Below are 22,533 nucleotides of genomic sequence, written 5' to 3'. Positions count from 1 at the left end.
CCAGAAAGCTGGCTGCTGAGCCTTTCCAAGGAGGGCGTGCCTGCTCTGTACCGTACCTGCTTTGGGATTAGCAACAGGAGATCTAATCCACTTGTTCTACCTAAATCCATCCCTCTCCTGGTCTTGGTTAGTAAATATTCCACTGTTTTGAATGACTGTTTAAGTTTTTGTTAAAGGGATTTTTTTTTATTTGACTTAAAATGTGGAGCCTTTACTGTTGGAACTGAGGCTCGAAGCCCAGGCTGCCCCTTCCCTTCTCTTCCTGCCTGTATGACAGATCTGCATGGGTGGGCAGTTCAGGTGAATCCCAGACCTCGCTATTTGAATACAAGGGCCCCAAGGAGTTGCTCATCAAGACTAACTTTAAATGCAAGCTTAGCAGGCTGAACACTTTGATTTGCCTCTAAAATCAACAGTAACTTATTCCAGGTTTCCTGGTTGCAACTTGAATGGGGAAGAAGAAAGGATGTCTGCAAAGCAGATTTATTTGGAAAAATAAACTGCTGACTGGTTGGGACCCTGTAACAACAAACCCAGTGCTTAGTTTTACTCTGGCTGCAGTATCTGTGGTACTTTTTTCTGCTTTCTCCCACACCTTCCCTGCTGTGCCCTCATGGTCTCTCCTTATGTGTAGGCAGTAAAGTAGAATTTACAAGCATCCTGCTCTCTGAAATCCTGGCAAAGGCAGAGTCTTGGAAATTTCCCTTTGCGGAGTGCACAAGAGGAGACTAACCCCGGAACAACGAGGTGGGGAAAAGCGCTGCTGTTTGTATCCCACCCAAAAGTAAGGATGCGCGTTCAGACCGTGACAGCCCTCTGAGTGGCCAGCCTCAGCCGTAGCAATGGCTCCTGGGGAGCCTAGTTAAAAATGTTGCGGGAAAGGGAGAGGGTTTTTCTTTGCTTGCTTTTTAAGGATCACTATCCATGTCTTCTGCATGAGCTCTCTCACCTGCTAGTGACCTTTAGTGAAACAGCGAGCCGGCTCCCAGGCAGTTGCAGCATGCTAGTGGCGATACGGACTCATTTGCAGGTTTTGGCTCTGACATGCGGACTGCTCCCCTCTCCGTATGTTCGTGCAATAGGCTTCCAACATGTGAAACATCTGAAGTGTCTGGGTGAAACAATAGGGTCATACAGCTGGAAATCCAAGCACAAACAGCTCTCTTTTTTGCAAGGCCAGTTTACACGTATATGTGTGTGTTTTGTTTGCTTTTAAAGATCCAAATTTATTTCCTGGGAAGTCGCTGGCAAAATTTGCATGGGATCTCCTTTGAGTTCCCCTTTCTTCTGTTTCTGGTACTTTCAAAACAAAGCATTTTTGGGCACCTAAGCTACATATGGATTTCATTATTTAAATCTCCCCATGTATGTGGGAGGTTATGTATATAAAGTTAATTTGGAAACACTAGTTTTACAGATTCCTATGAACATACATAACTTGCTCAGTGCACTTTTATACTCAACTCTACATGGAAACTTTTACTGCAGCACTGTAGCTTTTGCTTTGTTATATATTTCCTCTGGTTATCAAGCAGTTCAAACAATCTGACCGTGTTTTCTACTCTTTAATTTGAGCTGCTTTGGCCTGTTCACTTTATAGAAAATGAAAACCAGACTGATCTTCTGGAAACTCCCTCATCACCCCAGTCCGTTCCCACCAACCCTATCGTTTACTGTTAATTTTTTCTATGGTGTGTTGTGTACACTTTGTTAATGAGAACTTGCTCTAGTAGAAAAAAGACCTATGCTGACCTATTAAAACCCTGAAGCCAATGACCATGGCATCTTGAACTCTTCATTACACTGCCTTACTTTTATTTACGATGGTCCCATCATATTCATGATTATTTGCCTGAGGAGACACTCTAAATGATGCCTTTGTTTCTGTTTCTAAAGCTTTACATTTTTTTGTATGTTTGAATGAGGGTATTTTCTGCAGCAAAAAAAAAACCAAACTAGAACAGGGATAGCAGCTTTGTATAGACATAGGATCTTATTTGATATGGCATCTTGCACCTGTATTGGAGAATCTCTATTTGTCTGTTGAGTGTCTGGTCACAAGAGTTAGCTCTTTTTTTTTTGTCTCCTCCAAGGATTAGTCTGAAAAGTCCACACAAAATGCTAGCTGTTGACGTGAATTCTAGCACTCCCTGGTGCATGCTATCTTAGGTACGTTGTATGCTTCCTTAGCCGTAAAAGCTAATGTTGGGATGAAAGGGGAAAAACAAGGTTCAGACTGCTCTCATGATGACGTGTCTCACTTGCATTTGTTGCATGAACATAACACAATAAATTTATCAGATGCTAATGACAGGTTTCTTCTTAAAATAGTCCTATTTTATGAGTGTAATAGTTACAGTCCCCAAGGGAACACTGCCTAGTCAAGTGGGTCTTTCCAAGCACTGGATTTGCATATTTTAAACAGATTTTTCAAATCATTTCCTAGAAGAACAATCTGGCTTTTGTCCCTTTCAGACCAAGATGAGAAGAAGGAAATTAATATTGCAATGTGGGGCTGCAGTGAGGGAGGAGGGAGAGTTCAGAATAAGACCTGGCACCTAGTTTCTAGTAAAAGCACCTGGATGTAAGAGTATCAATGAAATTAAAGAAAAAATTAGAAATGTCCTATGCCTTGGCCTAGGTCTCTTCCAGAGCATTTCTATCTGCGTTTCACACTCCTACCAAGATTTTATCCACTTCATGAGCATGTCTACACCTTGGCATACAACAGTTACTGAGTAATCAATGAATGCCAGGGTTACTCCTGTGGTGCAAACTTCAACCTGGGAAACTGTCCGGTAGCAAAAGTACCTATAAACTGCCAGGATCCTGCCAAGCTCAGAGAAAAACTCTTCATCCTAAGAATTCTAGCCTTAAAAGTGTAAATCAAAGAACAAACTGGATAAGGAGAGAGCACTCTGCTTAGCCAGACTTACATAGCTGTAACTTCCAAGACTTCTTGTAGGTGAATCCAACTCAATCTTAATTAGAGAACTGAAAGGGGAGAACTAAAACTTCTGCCTATTTATGGTATGGGGAAAGGGAGCAAGAATGGTTTTATCATCTTTTCAATATCCTGAGATTTCACCTATGATGCTTTAGGTAGCTGAGTTAGCCAGTAAGCCTCCTCAAGTCCCACCTTTGCTGAAAGAAGGAGATATTCTTTCAGAGGGCTGTTAAGACCATCTCTAACTCCTGCTCTGAATTTCCCTCTGCAGAAAACAACTCTGGCTTTTGTCTGGAGAGGGAGGCAAGCCAAATTAGCCAGCAAAGCCCTGCACCCAGAGCTGGGTGATCTTCATTCATGGCCTTACATAGGAATCCTGCATCAGGTACTCAAAATATCTGCGGCTACTGCAGAAAATTCTGCCCATTGCTCATAACTGTAGTGTAGGTTGGCATCGCTGGCCTAATAAAGGATAAACTGGTTTTGTTTCTTCACCTGAACCTCCCAAAAGCAGCAGAGCATTAGGCTGCCTTTCCTCTGGTTGCTCCAAAGGCAAGTACAAAATGTCAAGTTACAGCGTATGCACAGACCGCATACACTGCTGATCATGCTATGGAAAGCTGCGCGGTTCCATGGGTGATTGTTCGGAAAACAGCCCCTGTTTGTGTCTCTGCAAACAAGCATTTACTTGTAAGGAGAAAAAGGCATTGCATTTCTGGAATTAAATGAGGAGGTCTGTTGTTCTCCGCAGAAACTGGAGTGCGTGGCTGTGCCTGGTGGTTGTCGGAGTGCCCATGTTTGGTTTTTTTGTGATTTTCCTTTCCCCACCTCCTGTTCTCAGAGGGGATCAAGGAGGAGGGATGGTGACCTCATGGTGCAATTATGCAATCTGCTTGAGGCCAGGTATCAAAATACACTGCAGCTGTGAAGCTGGGACCTCGCCGTGGCTGGGGGGCCCGGGCCTCCTGGCTCTAATGAGATCGCTGACCTTCCCCTGCCACTTCTTCTGCAGCTGCTTTGATTCACAGAGATTTGTTGTGGCAGTGGCCTGCCCAACAGTTTGGCAAGCTGCCGTAGGAAATGCTGCAGCTCCAGGCAGGCGCTGGGAGCTGCCCTCGGAGACCCAGAGCAGGTGAGGGTATCCAGAGCCCTGCCAGCCGCTTCCCATCCTGACAGAGCTTACTTGCCTTTGTCCAAGGGTATGCAAACATTACCATCCTCCCAGATTTTTTTTTTTCCCCCAAGAAGTAAGGAGAAGGTTATCTGTTCTCCAGTGAAATAAAGCAGTGCCTTCCGAGCAATCTTGTCGTGACGCTTGAGCTCAGGGCTCAGCTGCAGCAAAGTCACATATGGAAAGAATAAGAGAAAATAGCATGCCTACAGTCTGAGGCATATTTGGGCCTCCAAGTCCTGAAGTCTCGTTCAGACTTTGCATTCTTTGCTCTAATTGCTGCACTGCATTCCTGCTTCCCTCCTTCCCTCTTCTAACAATATTTTTATTTTCCTTGTCTCCTGCAGTAGCAGGCTTTCGTAGTCCCCTTCCCTTCCTACCTGCCTATTTGTTCTCTTCAAATGTCCTGTAAACCATTAAAAACAACAGAAAACTTAGTGATAGGTGTGAAAACGGGGCCCTGTGAAGCTGTCTGATGTGTGCCAAGAAGAAATATAAGAGGAGTCAGGTTCTTTCCTGAAAATGGGATTTGCAGAGTGGAAATGTCACATCCATAATCACTTTCATGTGGTGGAACTGCTGCTACCCACCACTGAAGTAACAGCATCTGTTAAACAATGCGGTTTTGGTTTGGTTAAATCCAGCAGGTTGCACTCACTTCAAGACGACCCTTGTTTAAAAACATGAGTGCAACTGCTCTGATGCCATAAATGTATTAAAAGCAAATGTATGCTCGGCCCAGTTTCAGAGTCCCACAACTGAACCCTCTTCAGGGCTTGTTTATGGGAACTTGCTCAGGGAGCAAGGAGAGAATACGAAGTGTGTGTGTACAGGTATATGGGTTTGTGTTGGGACAGGGTTGCTGGGAGGGCGAGGGAGACCCCTTAGCAAGCAGGACACTCTCATAATGATGAGAACTCTTTTTGGAGAGCAATCTGAAAAAAAATTACAGTTAAGGACTGGAACAAGGACCCAGGGTCAACTCTCTCCTAATAACTAAGCAAAGCGTCAGCAATTTTTGTTACACTGTCAATCCCATGTCCTGATCTACTTCTGCCAGGTCTGCTACTTTCAGGCATCCAGAGATACTTGAAGAGTTGCCCCAGTACGGGATGAGGGAGCCTCCTTTTGCTGTTGTCTCAGAGTTTAAACAGCAAGGGCAATTTGGCAGAGGGGGAAATGGTGATTCCAAGGCACTTCCAGGAATTCTGGTACTGCCAGGTGGAAAAATAGGTTAGATGTGCTGCTGCTGTATCTAGTTCATGCTAATGAAAGAAAATAAACCTTGCATGCAAAGATGAGCTGAAAATGCAAAATTAAGTAGAGCGCTAATTTTATGAAGTCTCTGATTAACTTTGTCCTCCACTTGGAAGAAGTCCTACCAGCTTTGATCTCTAGATCAGTCAGCTAGTGAAGTAAATGTGGTCACTTAAACTAACAGACTGGAGTTTTATACCTTACTCTTGGGGTAGTCTTTCCTCAGATCCTGTATTTGATGAGCATCCAAAAAGCTCAGACTTCCCTAACTTAGAAATACTGTGAGAGGAGAACTTGGGGCTTTCGCTGGGAACCACAAGAATTGTGTTTCTGTAGCTTTGCAGCTAGTTCCAGCCACGTCAACAAGTAAAGACTTGTCTAGATTTTGTTTTCCCCCCTTAAGCAGGGTGTGTGGAATGACCACTTTCCCTTTTTCCTTCTCCTTTTCTTTTTAAAGCCCTACGTTTAGCATTTTCTTTCTGCTCTGGCTGCACGTTGGGGCCACTTCATATTTCATCCCAGGTGGCTGGCTCTGTTCAAATGGCCTCGCGAGTCCGAGTGATCTTTAACTCAGAATAAACCTCCTACATTTGGAGGGGAGAAGGGGGAAGTAACCGAGATACCGTACCTCACCCCGCCTGTTTTGAACAATTGCAAAGATGTTGGCGGAGCCAGGGTTTTAAAGAGGTCCCTGGGGCAGAATAAAACGCGCAGGAGCTGGTGAGGTAGTCTCAAAGTGTTGCCAGCTCTTTGAAAGAAACACACATGTGTGTGCATGTGTCCACATAAGATGTTTTTAATTTTGGAGGGATGAGGGATCCCAAATAAAGCGTGCTGGGTTTTCACCCCATTGATACGATGGTGAGCTCAGATGGCTAAATTTAGTCATCCAGACTGAACAGTCTTGGATTCTAAGACTGCATCCATCTCTGTCCAGAAACTAGTTGCATACCTCCTCCACTGTTGCTGTTGAATCAGCTGTAGGCTGACAAGATAAGGCTACTACAGCACTGCCGTATACAGCCTGTGGTCCTGTTCTGGCACTAGGCAGCTGCAGTGGATTTTGTTTTTAAAAAAAAATCTACCTGGGTAGGGGTTCTCCCTTTCCTACTCAAAAAAAAAAAAAAAAAAAAAATCAGTAAAGGATCATTTCTGTAGTGGGGCTATTTTACAGGAAGGGACAAAACATAAAAGAATCTTTCGGTCAAAAGCACAGGATCATAACCAAGTATTTTGACTTCAGAGTGATTTTTTTTTTAAGGGCCCAAGGTCTGCATAAATAGCTTCTATCCTCACCTTCACTCATTACTCTAGTATTAAGTCTTTCTAGTACAGTCTTCAAGCAAAGACCAAAAAGCCCTTTAACTTGGATAAGGAGATAATTCATGTCTGTTCCTGAAAAGACTAATAAATGCAGCACCGCTTAAATGTTCAGTCAGTTTGAAATATAGTGGATTATTCCTTCTCTGTCATTTCTAAAAAGAAGTGGAAGTGACATTTTCAAGTCTGCCTGAAACTGGAAATACATGTGAGAAATGCACAGAAGCTGAAATGTGCATAAGTCATTAATGGGGGCAAAGTAGGTTACGATCTTTGCACATCTTTTCCTTGCAAGCCTGAAACTAGGTATCTCTGTTCAGTGTGCGGCTTGGCCTCTGAGGAGGTCTTGGAAATTTAGTGGGTCCACTGTGTGTCTCCACTTTCCTCTGCTGAGGCTTTCACTCTGACTCTGGGTACGCACCAAGAGAACTTGCTGTTTCTTGGGTGAGTGTGTTGTAAAAGAAAACAAACTACATTGGACAGGTCCCAAGCCAGAGAATCTGAGATGGTGCTCACAGAGGAATGACAAACATCAAGACAGGATGTCCTCCTTCCTTTTCTTTGAAATAAATACACTTTTAAAATAAACAGCCTTTGGGATGCAAGACGGTGTCCTCCAGGATGCTGCAAACAGCAGCTCCTTGTAACCAGCATTAACATGAATGAAGAAAATTTATCACTGCTTCACCTTTTTGAGCTTCAGCAAAAGCGGTGAGCACAAATGGGCTGAGGGTTTCCCTAGCCAGGACCTTGCATCACTTTCTTTCCACTTCTCTTCAGTAGGGCTTATGTCTTTACGAGCTAAACCGCGTGACCGTGTCACCTTCTCTTACCAGCTACATGTCACAGCATCCTCCCCACACTCCCTCTGGGCTCCCCGCATCCCCTCATGCCAGAAGCATTTCTCTCTCGGAGGCAGGACAGAGAAGCTTGAGAAACTGAGCCCTGCCTGCTTCTCGTGATTGAGGCAGAGGCTGGTACCCATCACAGAAGAGCGCTCGTGGGCCAGCTAGAGGCTGCCAGAACTTGCCATTCATGGCTTTTTGCAAGACCCTCCTGCAGGTTTTGAGCGTGGCTTCACTCTGGTGGAAGCAGCCAGGAGGGTCTCCTGGCTTTGATGTGAGGTGCCGCAAGACCTTGTCCCGTCCTGGCAAAATGAAGAGCTCGCTTCTGTGCGTGCCTCTGATCGAGTTCTAGTCTGGTGCCTTCTTTGGCAGTAACTGTGATTAAAGAAAGGGTGCTAATTAATTCTTCTCATAGCGGGATTCCCTGACAATGTGCTGATTCCCTGACAATGTTCTTACTGGAATAATGCAGAGGCTCCAGGGCTGCACTTGTAGGTGTTGTGCGAGTGGAGAGCAGAGTTGAGGGTTATATTACTCAGGTGATGATAACTATGCTTTCCTGTGCATATACTTGGTTGGGCCTTATAATAACTCCCATCTGGCCACGACAATTATTTTCCCTGCTTCCTGCATGGGAATTCTCCTTTTTATCAGTGCCACCTGCTTCTCAAGAGCTCTTCGGTAGATAGGGTCCAGTTCAAAGAAACCACATACTGGCTTTGTGCTGCACCCCTACACACCAAGGGCTTGCTCTTTCTTTGAGAGACGGTGCTCCTCAGGACGCAGGCACTGGTGTCTGCGGTGAGGTTTCTGAACAATGGCTTACAGTCACTGGTGGCCACATCTGTTCCAACCCAACATAGCTGTCTGCTTAAGGAAGAACCCCAGGCTCCCTGCAGCTGCATCACACGTGGGTTTGTTGCAAACCTGCGCTTCAGAGGGCAGCAGAGCATTCATCCCGCCATCGGGGCGGGAATTACCTACCAGGGGCTAGCACAGAGTCCTGCCCTGTACTCCTTACTCCTGCGTTTCCTGGTGCAAAGGCCTTATAACTCCTTACATATGCGTATCTTAAGTAGCTTGAAGCTGGTGCCAATATTGACTACGCATTTCTAGAGAATCCAAATGTCAGCCCAGGAGGAGGTAAGTAAGTGCGTGACACTGGGGCAGTTTTAGTAATGGGCATAGATTTAAGCTTCTGAGTGGGTTGTGTAGTATGAAAAGGGGAAATACAACGTCTTGGCATGTTCTGAAATATTCAGCCATTGTATTTCTGCCCAAGAAGCAATAGCTGAGGTTTGAGTTACTCCTTCTCTGCAACCTACGAAATGCTGTTCCCCAGCGACCCTAAGTCGAAGGCAGGTAGGGTATGCCCGACCAGAGCGGGCTGCGGGTTCCGTTCAACAACTGTTTTAAACATTTGGGACTGCCAGCCAGAGTGGGAAGTACTGAAAAGCAGATGAACAGGACTGGTAATCTGATTCTCCCTGCTCATAATTGACCTAATTGGTGTGGGCATGTATCAAGTGTTGTTTTTAAAACAACCACCACCTATCATTTGCAAAGATTAAAAATGTGCCAAATTTTTTGCGTGCCTCTGTCAAAAGCCCACAAGTCTATAACTTGCTGCAGAAGGGAACATCTGTGTCTAATTGATAAAATTCAGCCTTCATAATGGATGATTCAAATGAGCTAAACAGTTTTGTCAGTCATTCAGTTGTGGATTATAAATTAATCAGAAAGCCTTCCCCCCGCCTCGGATCTGTCTTGCGTTTCCTGTCCCTTGTGGGTTTTTTTTCCTGGTCTCAGAGCAAGTCTTGAATCGTTTCAGTCTCCCAAGCCATAATAAATGAACACTTCCCCCACTGCCATGACCTTTCAGCCATATTTCTGGAATGCACACATTGCACAAATCCCCCCCTGCCTGGGGTCGGGGATGCAGGGTACCTGTTGGGATTCAGCTAGATATTGCAGCCAAATGGTGGCCACGTGGCTCGTAGGGGAACAAGAGGCATTTGAGCTTGAATCCGAGGCTCCTCGGATGCGTACAGAGTCTGGAAGTTATTTCTCTCCACATGATGCCAGGTTCCAGTGAAAATGCGGGCAAGCAAGGGAGCCTATCCTGAGAGCGGGGGCGAGGGCTTTATGGGGGGATGCACTCACCCATTCAGCACTTTGGCGATTAATCCCACAAGATCCACTGAGCTGATGGCTGCTGCTTCTGGGTGATAACAAAGTCTTCTGGTAGTAGAGGTGGGGCTGTTGAACACCTCCAAGCGCCTTCTCAGTGTCTGAAAAAAGGCAACTAGATCAGTTCACATATTCCTCGAAATAAAATCTCAACCCTCAATCATTGCTAATTTAAGGAGGTTTGGGCCAATCTGTAATCCTCCCACATCCAGGAGTACTGCCCTGCAACAGCAACAGTTCTGGTGCGCATTCTGGCTCTAAACCTGGGTACATATTTTAGTTGAAAAGTTAGGCGTTATTTACTGTTTCTTGCTATGCAAATGTCTTGTTTAAAAATGAGCTTAAAAGACTAACATGGGACAAAGGCAAGCCTGCACTGATATTCTGGGACGGAGGGAGGGAATATGAGGGAAGTCACAGAAAAGCCCCTTTGCTTCTTCCAAGTGTACAGCAATCCTCTCCCCTAAGGGAAGAGAAGCATATCACTGGAAACCAGCTAGTTTTCGGTAAAATCCAAGTGACAACAAATGTGTCTGTAATTCTGACGTGAATTCGCAAATGGATCTAAATGTTAGGATCTATAGCCTCTTAAACTGACATAAAGTTTTGATGTTTTCACCTGGATTTTTACCATGCATTAGCTAGTTCAGAGTAAACCCCAAAACTTTACCTCCTAGAGAAAAGATCAGTAAATTTCTATTACTTTATTTTGATATTACAGGCTGTGGGACTCCTAAGGCATCAGACAGAGAATAATATGTTTTTGGCAAATGAATGTGATTTCTTTTCCACTTGAGACTTCAAGCCATAGTCCAGCCCAGGTGCCTTAAATGAGAAGCCTGTAGTTTATTCCACTATAATTGACATAAGCTTTGATTTAAATGACACTTTTAAAAGTCAAAGAATGGATTTCAAGTTGAATACAGAATACAATTTCCACCCACGTTGCTGTTTTGGTCCTTTTCCATTGCCATCCTGCCATCCACCCTGAAATCACTCAGAGTATGAAAAGCACCTGCTGGAAAACAAAGGTCATGCCTCGCAGAACAGGTCTGGCTTTTTGTTTTTATTTAAGGGTTTTTAACATTTGGCATTGCATTTTTTTTTTCTTTCCATTTCAATATGAGGAAGGGGAGGGACTAAGAGAAAAAAAATCTGGAGTATTTTGATCTTTGTGGCTTTATAGGGACTTCATAAGCTTTGTTTGTTCTACTGCCAAGCTTCCTTTGTGTCTAAATAGATAACAGACCAAGACGACTAATCATTTCTAATAAAAAAACCCACCAAACCCAAAGCATTCCCTTTCTTTTCCAATTAACGCTTGTAAACCCATGCTCCTAGACAGGGCTTGTGACCCAAGTACTTCCGACTTATTTTTTCCCCCCTTTCAAAAACAATTGCCCAAGGCACAGACAGGGCTCGGTGCTCTCCAAATTTATGAAAGAATCTTGAAAAAAGGCTCTGAGAGTGTCTTTGGGAGAAGGTAGTTGTAAATACGACGTGTGAAAGCAGCCTCACGTACCTTTAGAGAAGCAGCAGCATGGTAGTTAGTGCCACCGTTTATGGGCTTCCTTCCTCGTTGGATTCTGCAGGCTATTTCTGGAGAAAGAAAAAAATAGCAAATGTCACATGGGACTATCGCTGGGTTATGCCAAACACATGCTGATTGCTAGTTTACTAGTGAGCGCTGATGTCTACTATCACTATTTTGAGAGCCTTTGCCTTTGAAGAAGAGACAATTTACCCAATCAAACCCACCTAGGTTTTACTGCCTGTTGAAGTAAATAAGGCTGAATGTCTTTGAAACAGAAGCTGAGTTGAATGCATGAATCATGGGTAGTCATCAATGCAAGGTTGTTTTTTTTACATTAAAAATGTTTTTGTAATGAAAATAACACAGAGATCAAGATGCTGTGACAACACAATTTTTCTTTAGCTTCTTAAGATTTTTGTCACACAACCAGCTGTTTAGGACAACACATTCGTGTGGTCAAAAAGTTGTATGTTAGCCAACAGCAGAAATGGATCCTGCTATGATCAGTAGTAGAAAGTGAGAATTGTGTGAATTACTCATCTGGGTTATAGTTCTGTGAAGGCTGATCACTCAGTATGCACTTCCACAGTCTCTAAGAGTGGCTACATATTAGATTAATGCTCCAAATGGGAAAGCAGAAGTTAGACTTGTACAAGCTCAACGAAGTCCCCTTTCTCGACGCTATCTTATACCAGTCCCTGAAGGGAAAGAAAAGAGTAGGACCTTCAGTAGGTCTGGCAGACTGCGTCCTGTATATCATCTCTGGCAAGATGTAAGCTTATTTGTTTTATTTCCCAGGTGTATTATTCCTGTGGTGCGGTGGTGGAATCGATGGAAAGAGGCCTGATTTTATCACCGGGTTTTCCAAACAACTACTACCCCGGGACACACTGCGTTTGGCAATTTTTCATTCCCATGAGAACCCATCTCATCTTGGAAATTTTTGACTTTGACATTTTTGAGAGCTCTGGTGAAACTCCAGCCCCCTGGGATGGCTTTTCAGCCCCCACTAAAACAGGAAATAAGGACATGCCTGCTCTTGAGGAAAACCTAGACTTTGCTCCCCGTACCACAAAACCCTCTCTCCAGACCTGGATGTCGAAGGCGGCTCAGAATCTGAGCAGCACGGGAGATCAGTCAAAGGACCTCGCTAGTCACCTGGCTGAACTTCCAGGAACCTCCTCAAAAAAAGATGAAGCCAAACAAGCATCTGAAGAAAACCAGTCGAAGCAGATGAAGGAACCCAAAGCGATTACCAAGGCTCAACCAGAAGAACTGCCATTCCCTGGGGCTGGTGGTGCCACAATGTGGAGGCAAAATACCAGTGGCCTGGAAACAGAAGATTTGAAAGGGAAACTCTTGCTTGCCCACCGAGCTGCTAGCGAGAGAGAGGAAGTTACAGGAGAGAGCTGGACTCTTCCCACAACAGTACTGCCCGTGGAAATCTCCTCCAGCCCCCAGTCAGCAGCGGATGTCTGTCCCCATGATGTACTATACGTTTCTGATCTCATCACGTTTTCCTCTCGCTTCTGTGGACCAAATTTACCTTTAAACAAGACCATGGTCTTTGGTTCGTCTCTGGAAATGGTTGAGGTTATCATGGAACTGATCACCACCACAGACCGGGGCCGAGGCTTTGCAATGCTCTTTGAATACAAGAACATCACCGACCCTAACACTGTAGATGCTGTGAGGCAGGAGAGAAAGGAAAACATGATGATGCTGGCAATTATAACAGGGATCGTCGCCTTTGCACTTGCTTTGCTCTCTGCCCTCTGCATAGCTTGCAGGTAAGATGATGCGTATCTGAGCCTTTGAAGCATGGGATATTATCCACACAGGAAAAAGACCAGAAAACAAAGTTATGTTTCCTTTCCTCTGCTAACGCTTGCTGTCCTTTAAATGTAGTAAAGCGTGTGGATACAGAGGAGATCAATACCAGTCACTGCTCCTGCCCTAGGCTCCTCAGTTTTCTTTCCTAGTTCTACAGCTCCTGTGCCTCCAATTTATTTTCTTTTTCCTGTAGAAATACCCAAAGGGTGAGGACTTTCTTGGGCATTATTTTGTTTCAATGGCAGCGGTGCCTTTGAACCTCAGTTTTGGGACACTAACTGGCCAGTGGACAGATGCAGAAGAGAAAGATCATCCTTCCCGAGTCTCCCGAGCAGGCTGAGCTGCCAGCCACTGCGCCTCTTCACAGCCGTTCCGCAGTTGGACTCTAACCATCGCTAACACTCTGCAGAAAAGTAAACAATAACAGAAGTATTGCACTTAGAATTAAGAGTAAATATTATTTTCCAGTCTGTAGCATGTTTTATCCAAGAGACTGCAGACATTTTAATTCCAATGCACTGCATGCGTTAAGCAGTCATCTGCGCATCCCTGTGACTGCTAGGGAAGAGCCAAGAGCCAGGCTGCCGTACCTGTGATTGTCCCCAAACGTCACCCGAAATGACACCGTCAAGTGAGCTGATGGTCAGGATGGGTTTCTGATTTCCAGGTCCTGATGCTAACTAGTTAAGTTGCTAAAACCAGCCAGTGACAAAAGCACAGCTCTCCAGTCGATTGCTCTTGGTTTACGTACTTGTTTTCTTTGTATCTATCAGGAGAAAGCTTTTCCGCCCCCCAGCATGTGTTTGCGTTTTTCTTACTAACTCCCTAGTGAAAACATTCCTGTAGAAACAGTGATTTATTTTTTTTCCTTCCAACAAAGTCAAAACAGAGCCCAAGCTCCCCAGGTTTTTGTCAAAACAAACAGTATTTTTCAAATGTTTTGACTTCAATGAAAACATCAGGTAAACTGAAACAAATACTGCCCCTCGCAGGGCTCCGCTCTGGTGACCGGCTGCCAGTAAGAGCATTCGTTTCCCAGTGGCAGCATGCAACTGGTCTGTCTGCTCTCTTCCTGCGTCGCGGTTGTGCATCCTCCCAGCCCAAAGGCCTCGGGGCTGCCCAGCCGCTCCTGGTCGCTGGGCTGGGTTTGGTAGAGGAACCTTGTTTTCCCTGTCCTTTTGGAGGCTGCATCCCTAGCTCTTGCTGAATAAATACAATATACAGGCCATCATACTGAGTATAAGAGAACGTGGGCAAGGTGGTGAAGCTTAAATATAATCTCTCTTGCTGTATATAGAAATTCCCGCTTTTGGGGTCTGAGCTTTTCATAGTTGTAAGAGTTAAACTTGCATGTGTTACATCTAACTAACCTTTTTTCCTTTTTAGAGAGCTTGCAGAGCATTAATTTAGACCACAATTTTTTGCTAGCTCTAAAGGAAAACGTCTGGTGGAAAATGTCTTCCAGATACCAAATACTTTATTTTTATACCCTTGCCAATCTTCAAAAAAGAGACAGAAACATGCTCCCTTCGCTATGGCAGCAGCCTGGGCTGATACACATGTTGAGTATGCTGTTCTTGCTCCATTACCCTTATTTAATTTCACTGTAACTATCCATGAAGCAGAGTATTATTCAAACCAAAAAGCACACCAGCAATCTGAGATTTCGCTGGCTGAAGTTACTCTGTAGCCTGTTAGAAAGTCAGGCCATGCTGCTCACATGCACAATTTGGCTTTTCGCTTGTCAGATGTTTACAAAATAAGGGAACAATCTGCTGTTGCTGACCAACAGAGAAAAACTGAACCCCTTTCTTTCGCCCCACACAAACGTTTGTATGTTCTGGTCACTGCAAATACATCCTACCAGGGGTCCTGTGGCGCAGGACCAGGATTAGAGTCACTTCTTTTAACACTGGCATTTATGCCTTTTCATTGCTCCACAACTCTTTTTTTAAAGGAAGATATACCTCAGTCAGCTATTGACTGTATACAAATAGAGACTATCCCTAGTCCTTTAGCCTCTTGAAAGGCCCTTCACTATCCCAGCTGCCTGTATTCCCCACGCGCTATACCAGGGAGGCCTTGATTACAATACTTTATTTCTTGTTAGACTTAAAGCATTTAAGTGAGGTCTGACACATGTGGAAGCGATGCCATGACCTGTGCTGAGTAACCTCACTTTTATTGCACTGGAAGACTCTTTCCCCTCCTTACTGCACTAACGGCTTCGAGGATATCGGTCTCTGGCCCCCGAACCGCTGGCACTGGTCGGAGCTCGCCTACGCTTCCCAGCTGCGGGGTTTTTGATGCAGCTCAGAATAAGACTGCAGAGGCCATTAAGCACATCTAAACTTCTTTTAGTTTGAGCCCACAAAACTCTGTTTTATGCTTTTCGGCCTAAATCGGGGCTTGAAATCGGGTGTCAAATATGCATTAGCCACAGCCTGTCCTCGCTGCAGAAAATGTCAGGACTGCAAGGGGTGGGCTGAGGGGAGAAACGAAGATGCTTTAACAACACAGCACGCTCAGAAATGGGACCAGCTCTCGGGACGCGGTTATACTCGTCCTGGCTGGAGCGTGCCATTGCAAAGGACGTTAATAGTAACCTTCAAGCTCTCGGCCTCGTAAACTTGCCTTTCACTTTCTTTTCATACTTTACTTGTTCCTCTGGTACCAGGTTTAGCTATGAGTTGTTGTTTTTTTTCCCATTCTATCTGCTGCTCTTGCTCAGCTAAAAGTAGCAGGCTCTGCCTTGCCAGGGGTAGAAATGGCCCTGGATGGGCTTGGCACCCACTGCCACTCCAATGCACCAAGTCGTCAGCAGTGTCTGCTCGGGCTCATTGCATTCAGCCAGGGCAAAGCTCTCTGGGGAAACTCCAAGTCTCTGCCACACTGCAGCTTTTGTTTGCTGTTTGGCGAGGGAATGAAAGCTTCAGTTGTTAGTTGGCCAATAATTCTAATTACTTTTGGCCACAAGGCCTGGCCCGAGTAATGGGGTATTTTTTATTTTCTTTCCCAAGCCCCAAGAACAACAGACATGTCCACCTTATTTAATTTTAATCCTGTCCAGTGCAGTCAGACTTTTGCTCGATGGTTGCAACCCATGGATTGCAACTGCATTTCACATTTGCATAGCCTGCCAACGCGACCCGTTTCCATATACAACCCCCTACATGCACAGCTATTTCATCAAGCCATCCTGTGCTGCCATCTCTCTCCATGCCAGCTGCCCTGCCAGCCGCTGCCTGCAGCCTGATCGTCACCTGGGGCTGAAACTTTGCCTTCGTCATGTAATGCCCTCCTAGAGAATCCTAGTCGCTTCGGGGCTAAAACCAGACCTTTCCTCTGCCATCCTTGTGCTAGGTGCAACCCAGAAATCCCTCCCTCCCTGCCTGTTGTAGCCTTGTCCTCCATTTCTGCCCACCTACACATCAGGCTGGTTTAGTTAGAGACCCAAGACAGCCCGACCTAGCTGGAGCTGCCCGCTGGGGAGCACAGGACAATTTTCACAAAGCTTCCAACAGACTTGAATTCTTTGGTTTACTTGAGAAGTTTGAAGCAACTTTTTTTTAAGTTACAACTTCTTTTAAATGATGGAAACTGGTGTATTTGCACGTTGCCTGTTTTATATCCATGAGCTGTGCACCGATGTAAATCGCTGGTCTCCTGGGTGGCGAGGTACTGCAGCGTGCCACGGGAGATGTAGTCCAGCTGGAGAATGAGCTAAAGAAAGACTAAGATCCCCAGCCCTGCAAACTATAGCACATCCCTCCAGGCACTGCGCAGCAGCTCTGAATCGAAGAAAAAACACTCTCAAGTTTCCACCAAAATTGTGGGCCAAATCTAGAAACTCTAAACCTTTGTGTGTGTTGGTTTTCAACAGTAAATCAAATTATTCAGTGGAAATCAGATACTCAATACCCAAAGTGCGATGAGGGAAGAAAAAGTTAAAATGGGGACATTTCAGCCAGTTACCGTTTTTTAATCCTAATTTAAACTTTGGGAAGAACAGGACTCTTCCTTCTCTTATTCCCCCTTATTCTACCATACCTGCAGAGAAAACTTGTCTTTGCCAGGGGCACCTTACTCTCCCTTTGGTTCATTCTGCCAAACCGCAGTGTGGATTTCAAGGTAGTCACGGTGCTGCTAAATATTGTAGAGCACAACATTTATAAAGAACGGCAAAGAAGGGAGCCAAATGGATGTAAGGTATTTCAGTTTCTTAATGCAGAACTTGCTCTGTCAATCCTAGTTTATCATAGCTGTCAGTTACTGAGACTTTTTAAATGGGTATTTCATCTTTTCAGCTTTGTCCCAGAGGAAATGAATATCTTATAAATGGGACAGCTGTATACAAGAATCCCAGGAACACATTTTTATTTATGTTTCTGAGAACTTGAACATTTCATTTGTTAAGTCATGCTAAAAGTTCAAACAACAAACCCAAAAGCGAGACCATCCGGATAACTAACAAGTCTGGGTTGCCAATGCCTGATGTTCATTGTGGAAGAAATATGTGCTAAGTTGTGTTTTCTTAGAGGAGAACATTTCTTTTGTGCTCTCGAATCCCCGGGTGGGAATATTTTAACAAATTTGCTTGTAACATGCCAGTTATTTGAAACAAGAATATTTCCTAGGAATATATCAGATTTGATTAAATTTTTGTAATGGGTTTTGGCAGGAAAGAGCTGGGAGGAGGGGAAGAGATTAAAAAAATGAATGCAATGCGGAGAAAGCAGGGAATTACACATAGTTCTCCCACCATCTACCTGAATGCCTTGATCACCACGTTAATTCATTATTTTGGGGCATGTTTCGCCAGGTTGCTCCTGCTGAAATGATTCTGGTGCCCAATAAGAGCTTCTGGCATGTGTGTGGAATATTTTCACACACATTTTCCACTCTGAAGCATTTCCTACTTGGTTTGATCTTGCTTGATAAGGCAACACCACTCCTACTTGGAAGCCTTCCCCTGCTCCCCCTTCCCGAATCAGGGCATTAAGGAAGAGCCTTCCCTGCTTGAGCCCCGAGTTCCCCTGAGAAGCCCACGCGGTGGCCCGTGCCGTTGTGCCTCCTGGAATAACGGCCATCCATCTGGCCCTCTTCTGGATTAAATTCCCAAGCGCCAACTCGTTCTCCTCTTTTTTCTGTAGTCTTCTCTGTATTCACTAGGAACAGCGCTGGGGGCACGTCATGGGTTTTTTCCTCCCTCAATTCACTTGTCAGTCAATAAGCATTTTTTAAGAGATCCAATGATACGGTGAAGGAATGAAACCCACCATGCCCGAGATGGAGCAGACGCCGGCTCCTGGCCAGCCTCATCAGGTGGCCTCTGAGTCCCCATTCTTAAAAACAAACAGTAATGAAATGGTGACTGAAAACTCGAAATCTTGGCTTCAACACATCACTGAAAAAAAACTTGTATGGAGGAGATTAAGTCCCTTAAAACAAACCAACCCCTCCAGCAAGAAGAGGAAAAATGCCAGCCCACAGCCCAGATAGTAGGGAAAACAGTAACACGGGTCCCATCCTATCTGGTCCGTGCCTTCATGCTCCCGTGTCTCTCTGCACTGTCCCATGGAGAACTGCTGTCCACAAGGACAAAATACACATGCTTCGGTCGGTATCGTGTTCATTACTGCCAGCCTCTCTGTGACATCTTCACTTCTTATTCATCCAAAAGTAAATAACGCTAGTTGTTTCATAATCTCAGTTTTAGTAAAAATGTGGAAAAAAATGGTTACGAACGTGCTTTTGTCTCCCTTCAGCCAAGAGGCATGTTTACCCAGCAATCATCTGCTGTAGCGCTGTCTTTTAATAAAATGTTCATACAAATGAACAGCATCTGATGCTCTCTGCTTGCTAAATACAACCCAGCAGGCACTATTGGCTGCAGAGGTGAAATATTCGGTCTGGCAGGATGAGAACGATGTCCCTGCCCAGACCAAAGGCAGGATCTCAGTCCCGCTCTTTAGGTACCAACGCGAAAGGGCGGCCGGCGGGGGGGGAGCCTGGTGGGACTTGGCAGAGGTCTGAACTCTGTTCCTGCTTTTGCAGCGATCATGGGAAGACGACGACAGGTCCTTCTCTTCTTCCGCTGACTTTCCACTACAGGAGCCTATCATTTTCTCCCTGGCCTACAGGCCTTGTTGCCCTGAGTCTTAGCAAGTATTTTGGATGCTCCTGTAGGCAGGAGAGCTCCTAACCTGCTGGGTCCCCCTCGCAGGATGAGCACAGCCGAGACCTTCCCTTTTGTGGATCTTTAACTCACTTGTGGGCTTGTTGTTGTTGTTGTCTCTCCTTTTCAGGCAGAGAACGTGCCCCAAAAGGAGCTCATCCAACGCCTGCAGCGACCAGGAGGTTAGTGCTAATGGCTTCAGCAATTTCTGTTTCTCTCTTTCATATTGGCTGTTGCACTGTTTATCTGACGATGTTTACTGGGGCATGTTCTGAGTTGTAGAACGGGATCCAGAACTCCGCCGTCGATATCAATGAGCTCCAGCTGGTGGTGCCAAGTCGGGAGAATGAAAACAACAACCACTCTGTCAGCCGGGAGCAGGCGGGTAAGCGCGGGGCAGCGGCGGGACCCGGCCAGGGCACCCCGTAGCCCCCGGCCAGTTAATCAGATCATTTCTTCCCTGCAGTCCTCCTCACTGTCTCGCCCATGCACAGCTGGAGAGCCACTTCACAGCAGAAAGCCTTTGTTGTGGGAACTATTCCTTGCAGCTCTCCCGGCTCGCTGGGAGGGTAACTCCCCTGGCAAGGGGCACGCACAAGCCCAGCTCCAGGACGCTGCCAACAAAAGCTGTCATGGCACACGGCACTGCAGAGACACTGGGTTAGCAGAGCAAATGTGTCAGGTTCAGGCTGCTACAAACAACTTATAAAGATCCATAAATTGTGGAAGAGTTTCACCTGCCCTGTGCCTAGCCTTGTCTGGAAAGGACGGGTTTTACAATGCTTACATTGGCTTGGGACAACTTTGACTCCTGGAGCTAACTTTTTCTGAAGAGCTTTATGGATAAGACTGCTTTGGGTAACACTTACTTCACAGGGTGTTTTGAGAACAAGAGACCCCCCCAGCCGAGCTGCAAATAACGTCACTTGCTGCAGTCCTGAGTCACAGCACAGGAATTGTATCAGTGCCCCTTTTGGTTGGTGAAGGCCAACAGGGAGCTGCTTCACGTTGTGCTGCTGTACACCATTAGTTTCCCGCTAAACCATCAGCCATTACACACAGCTCTCACAAGGACATCTTCCTAAAAAGCTAATTCTGTGCTCCCCACCATGACAATTTCCCATGTCCTTCTTTGGAAAAGTCATCGAGGAGGTTGTGGCCGGAGCTCTCCTGGCCTGGACCAGATGGACAGGCCCTGGGGACACATGCATGCACATGTGGCAGTCCCTGGAGCGTAAGGCTGCCTGCAGGAGCAGCAGTGCCAGGGTTTAAGCAGAAAGCACAGCTCCCCACGTTAACAGGGATGAGTAAATACAAGTAAAGCATGAGCTGAGCAAATTTGCAAGTTTCCAATCTGCAGCGCAACCTTGTGTATTCAGTATGAGGTGTCCCAGTTCGGGTCTGTCTTTATTAGAAAGCAGACCCAAGGGTGTCCCTCCCCTTTTGCTTTGTTTTTAAAAGCTTGCAGTTTCAGGAGAGCAAAGTGTTGGCCTGAATTTTGTTCTGGCTGGTGCGACAGACAGCCAAAGCCTGCTGTAGATCATCTGGGGAGAGAGGGAGGAGGGTTTGTCACAGAGGAGTCAGGAGCAGATGTTTTGGACTCTGGCAAGCAGTCTTTGTTGATCTTCTTTCCTCAGTCACTTCCTGCGGAGGCAGCACAGAACGGTCTCCTCAGGACACCGACCCAGATGTGCCCTCCTCCACATCCGCAGTGACCACCGAGACCGGGAGTGATGAAGTGTTCATTATTTCTGCTGGACCTGGGGCCAGTGGGCTGAGCTTTACCACCTACAGAATACAGGTATGGATGCTCTTCGGCATCTCTAGCGAGCCACAGGATGTCCCTCCTGGACAGCACTTGTTATATCTGTCCATTTATGCTTACTGCCCACTTTGCAAGAAAGGTGGTGACTGAGCCAGGCAATTCTGCTAACCCTCAAGCTCAGCTACCATCAAATGCCATGGGCTGTGATCCCCCAAGCCAGTAGCTTCCCAGCTTTGAGAAGATCAAGTGCAGAAGTCTGCCTTGGATCTGATGGGTGACAACACAGAGGTCTGCCAGCAGGCGGTAGGACCAGCCCTCAGAAATACATTAATTGGCAAACATGATGTTCCATTAAAAACATCACTTGTGGCAGCCGAAGGGCCCAGGAGTCAGACCTGCTCCTGCCCGCTGCCACAAAGTGGCCGGGGAAGTTACTCAGCTCCTCAGAAAGCTATTGAACTGTCTCGCCAGCCTGATGTGAAAGTTAGCTGTATGCTCCAAAAAATCAAGCGCTTCAAGTGAAAGTACCGGGGTCCTTTCAAATACACGCACAAAAACCTGAACAGGCTCAGTAAGTTCTCTCTTACTTTAGCTCTTTCCCCTGCACTCCTGGTCCGTTATTTGCTTAGAAAGAGACGACCGCTCAGAGCCTCAGGTCTGGCTGCCACCTCCTCAGCCTCGAGCGCAGTGCCCGACAGAGCACAGCCATTCCAAGCCTATATGAAAGCCTTTCCCAGGTCAATTCTCTCCTCTCCAGTGCCCTCTCTCTTTTTCCCACAAGCAGAGAAACAACCAGCCAAGGACCTCGCGTGCCCCAGGACAGTCTGTGTAATACTTCTGTCACAGCTTACAAAACAAAAGCATTCTGCATCCCTGCGCTTGGTGAGGAGGTTAGCCAGGAGGCCAGGCTGGTCAGGATTTTCCTGCACTGGTGTGAGACGCGTGCTAAGCTTTTCCTCCAGTCGGCCATGCTGATTAGCAGAAAGAGGGAAAGAAGGGAGGACAGCTCTGGTGCCTTCCCCTGCCCAAACACCTCGCCTTCTGCGGAGCAGGGCACCCTGAGCTGTATCAGTGCCCAGACTGGGCACCCTTCAACACCTGCACCCCTTGGTCCTGCTTTCCAGAGCAGAGAGCTTCACCTGGTGGCAGCCACGTACAAATACAGCTCCTAGACAGGAGGGAAACACGGGTTCTTTCCTCTTTTCCCCACTCCAGTCAGAATGAACAAATGCACTTACAGAAAAACATTTCTATTCTGCCAGCAATCTATCAGAGGAGATTTTTTTATATATATATAAATAAAGTACTTAATGTTAAAACAGCTCTAAGTGAAGGTAATCCAAAGAATTAAAGTGATTTACCACAGTATTAACTCAGGAGGCATCTTCTTCCCAGCAATGTCCACGCTGCACACGAGGGAGCAAATGCTCCCATCCACACCCCAAAGGAGCAGAACCCCCCCAGGAGGGGGGACGGGGCCATTTTAAAAGCAC

At 45.9% G+C, this 22,533-nt stretch overlaps 2 protein-coding genes across 5 annotated transcripts in view; one reads left to right on the top strand and one right to left on the bottom strand.

Moving 5' to 3' along the window:
- The window catches only part of LOC104021066 (uncharacterized), a 34,458-nt gene that overhangs the window by 6,121 nt on the left and 5,804 nt on the right, over window positions 1-22,533 (top strand). Inside the window, exons 2-5 of the mRNA XM_087754429.1 lie at window positions 12,063-13,054; window positions 19,406-19,457; window positions 19,558-19,660; window positions 20,913-21,076. Coding sequence (XP_087610555.1) covers window positions 12,063-13,054; window positions 19,406-19,457; window positions 19,558-19,660; window positions 20,913-21,076 — 1,311 coding nt within the window. The remainder of the gene's footprint in view (window positions 1-12,062; window positions 13,055-19,405; window positions 19,458-19,557; window positions 19,661-20,912; window positions 21,077-22,533) is intronic.
- Window positions 740-22,488, bottom strand: LOC148056092 (uncharacterized). 4 transcript variants are annotated; one of them, XM_087754436.1, is made up of 5 exons: window positions 22,402-22,478; window positions 13,377-13,500; window positions 11,253-11,329; window positions 9,704-9,831; window positions 6,804-7,915 (listed from the first exon to the last, which is right to left on the bottom strand). In XM_087754436.1, exons 2-5 carry the CDS (start codon window positions 13,408-13,410, stop codon window positions 7,729-7,731), a joined length of 426 nt encoding a protein of 141 aa, XP_087610562.1. In that variant the 5' UTR covers window positions 13,411-13,500; window positions 22,402-22,478; the 3' UTR covers window positions 6,804-7,728. The 4 variants fall into 4 exon arrangements, 1 of the variants encoding a protein (XP_087610562.1); XR_015704029.1 differs by lacking the exons at window positions 6,804-7,915; window positions 13,377-13,500 and adding an exon at window positions 740-1,111 and having other exon boundaries at window positions 22,402-22,488; XR_015704028.1 differs by lacking the exon at window positions 13,377-13,500 and having other exon boundaries at window positions 22,402-22,488.

This window comes from Nipponia nippon, unplaced genomic scaffold, assembly GCF_047370975.1.
Source record: "Nipponia nippon isolate SJK-2023a ecotype South Korea unplaced genomic scaffold, ASM4737097v1 scaffold_18, whole genome shotgun sequence".
NCBI classification, from domain to species: Eukaryota; Metazoa; Chordata; class Aves; order Pelecaniformes; family Threskiornithidae; genus Nipponia; species Nipponia nippon.
Note: the sequence above shows the minus strand (reverse complement) of the source record. Positions and strands in the feature narration are given on the sequence as shown.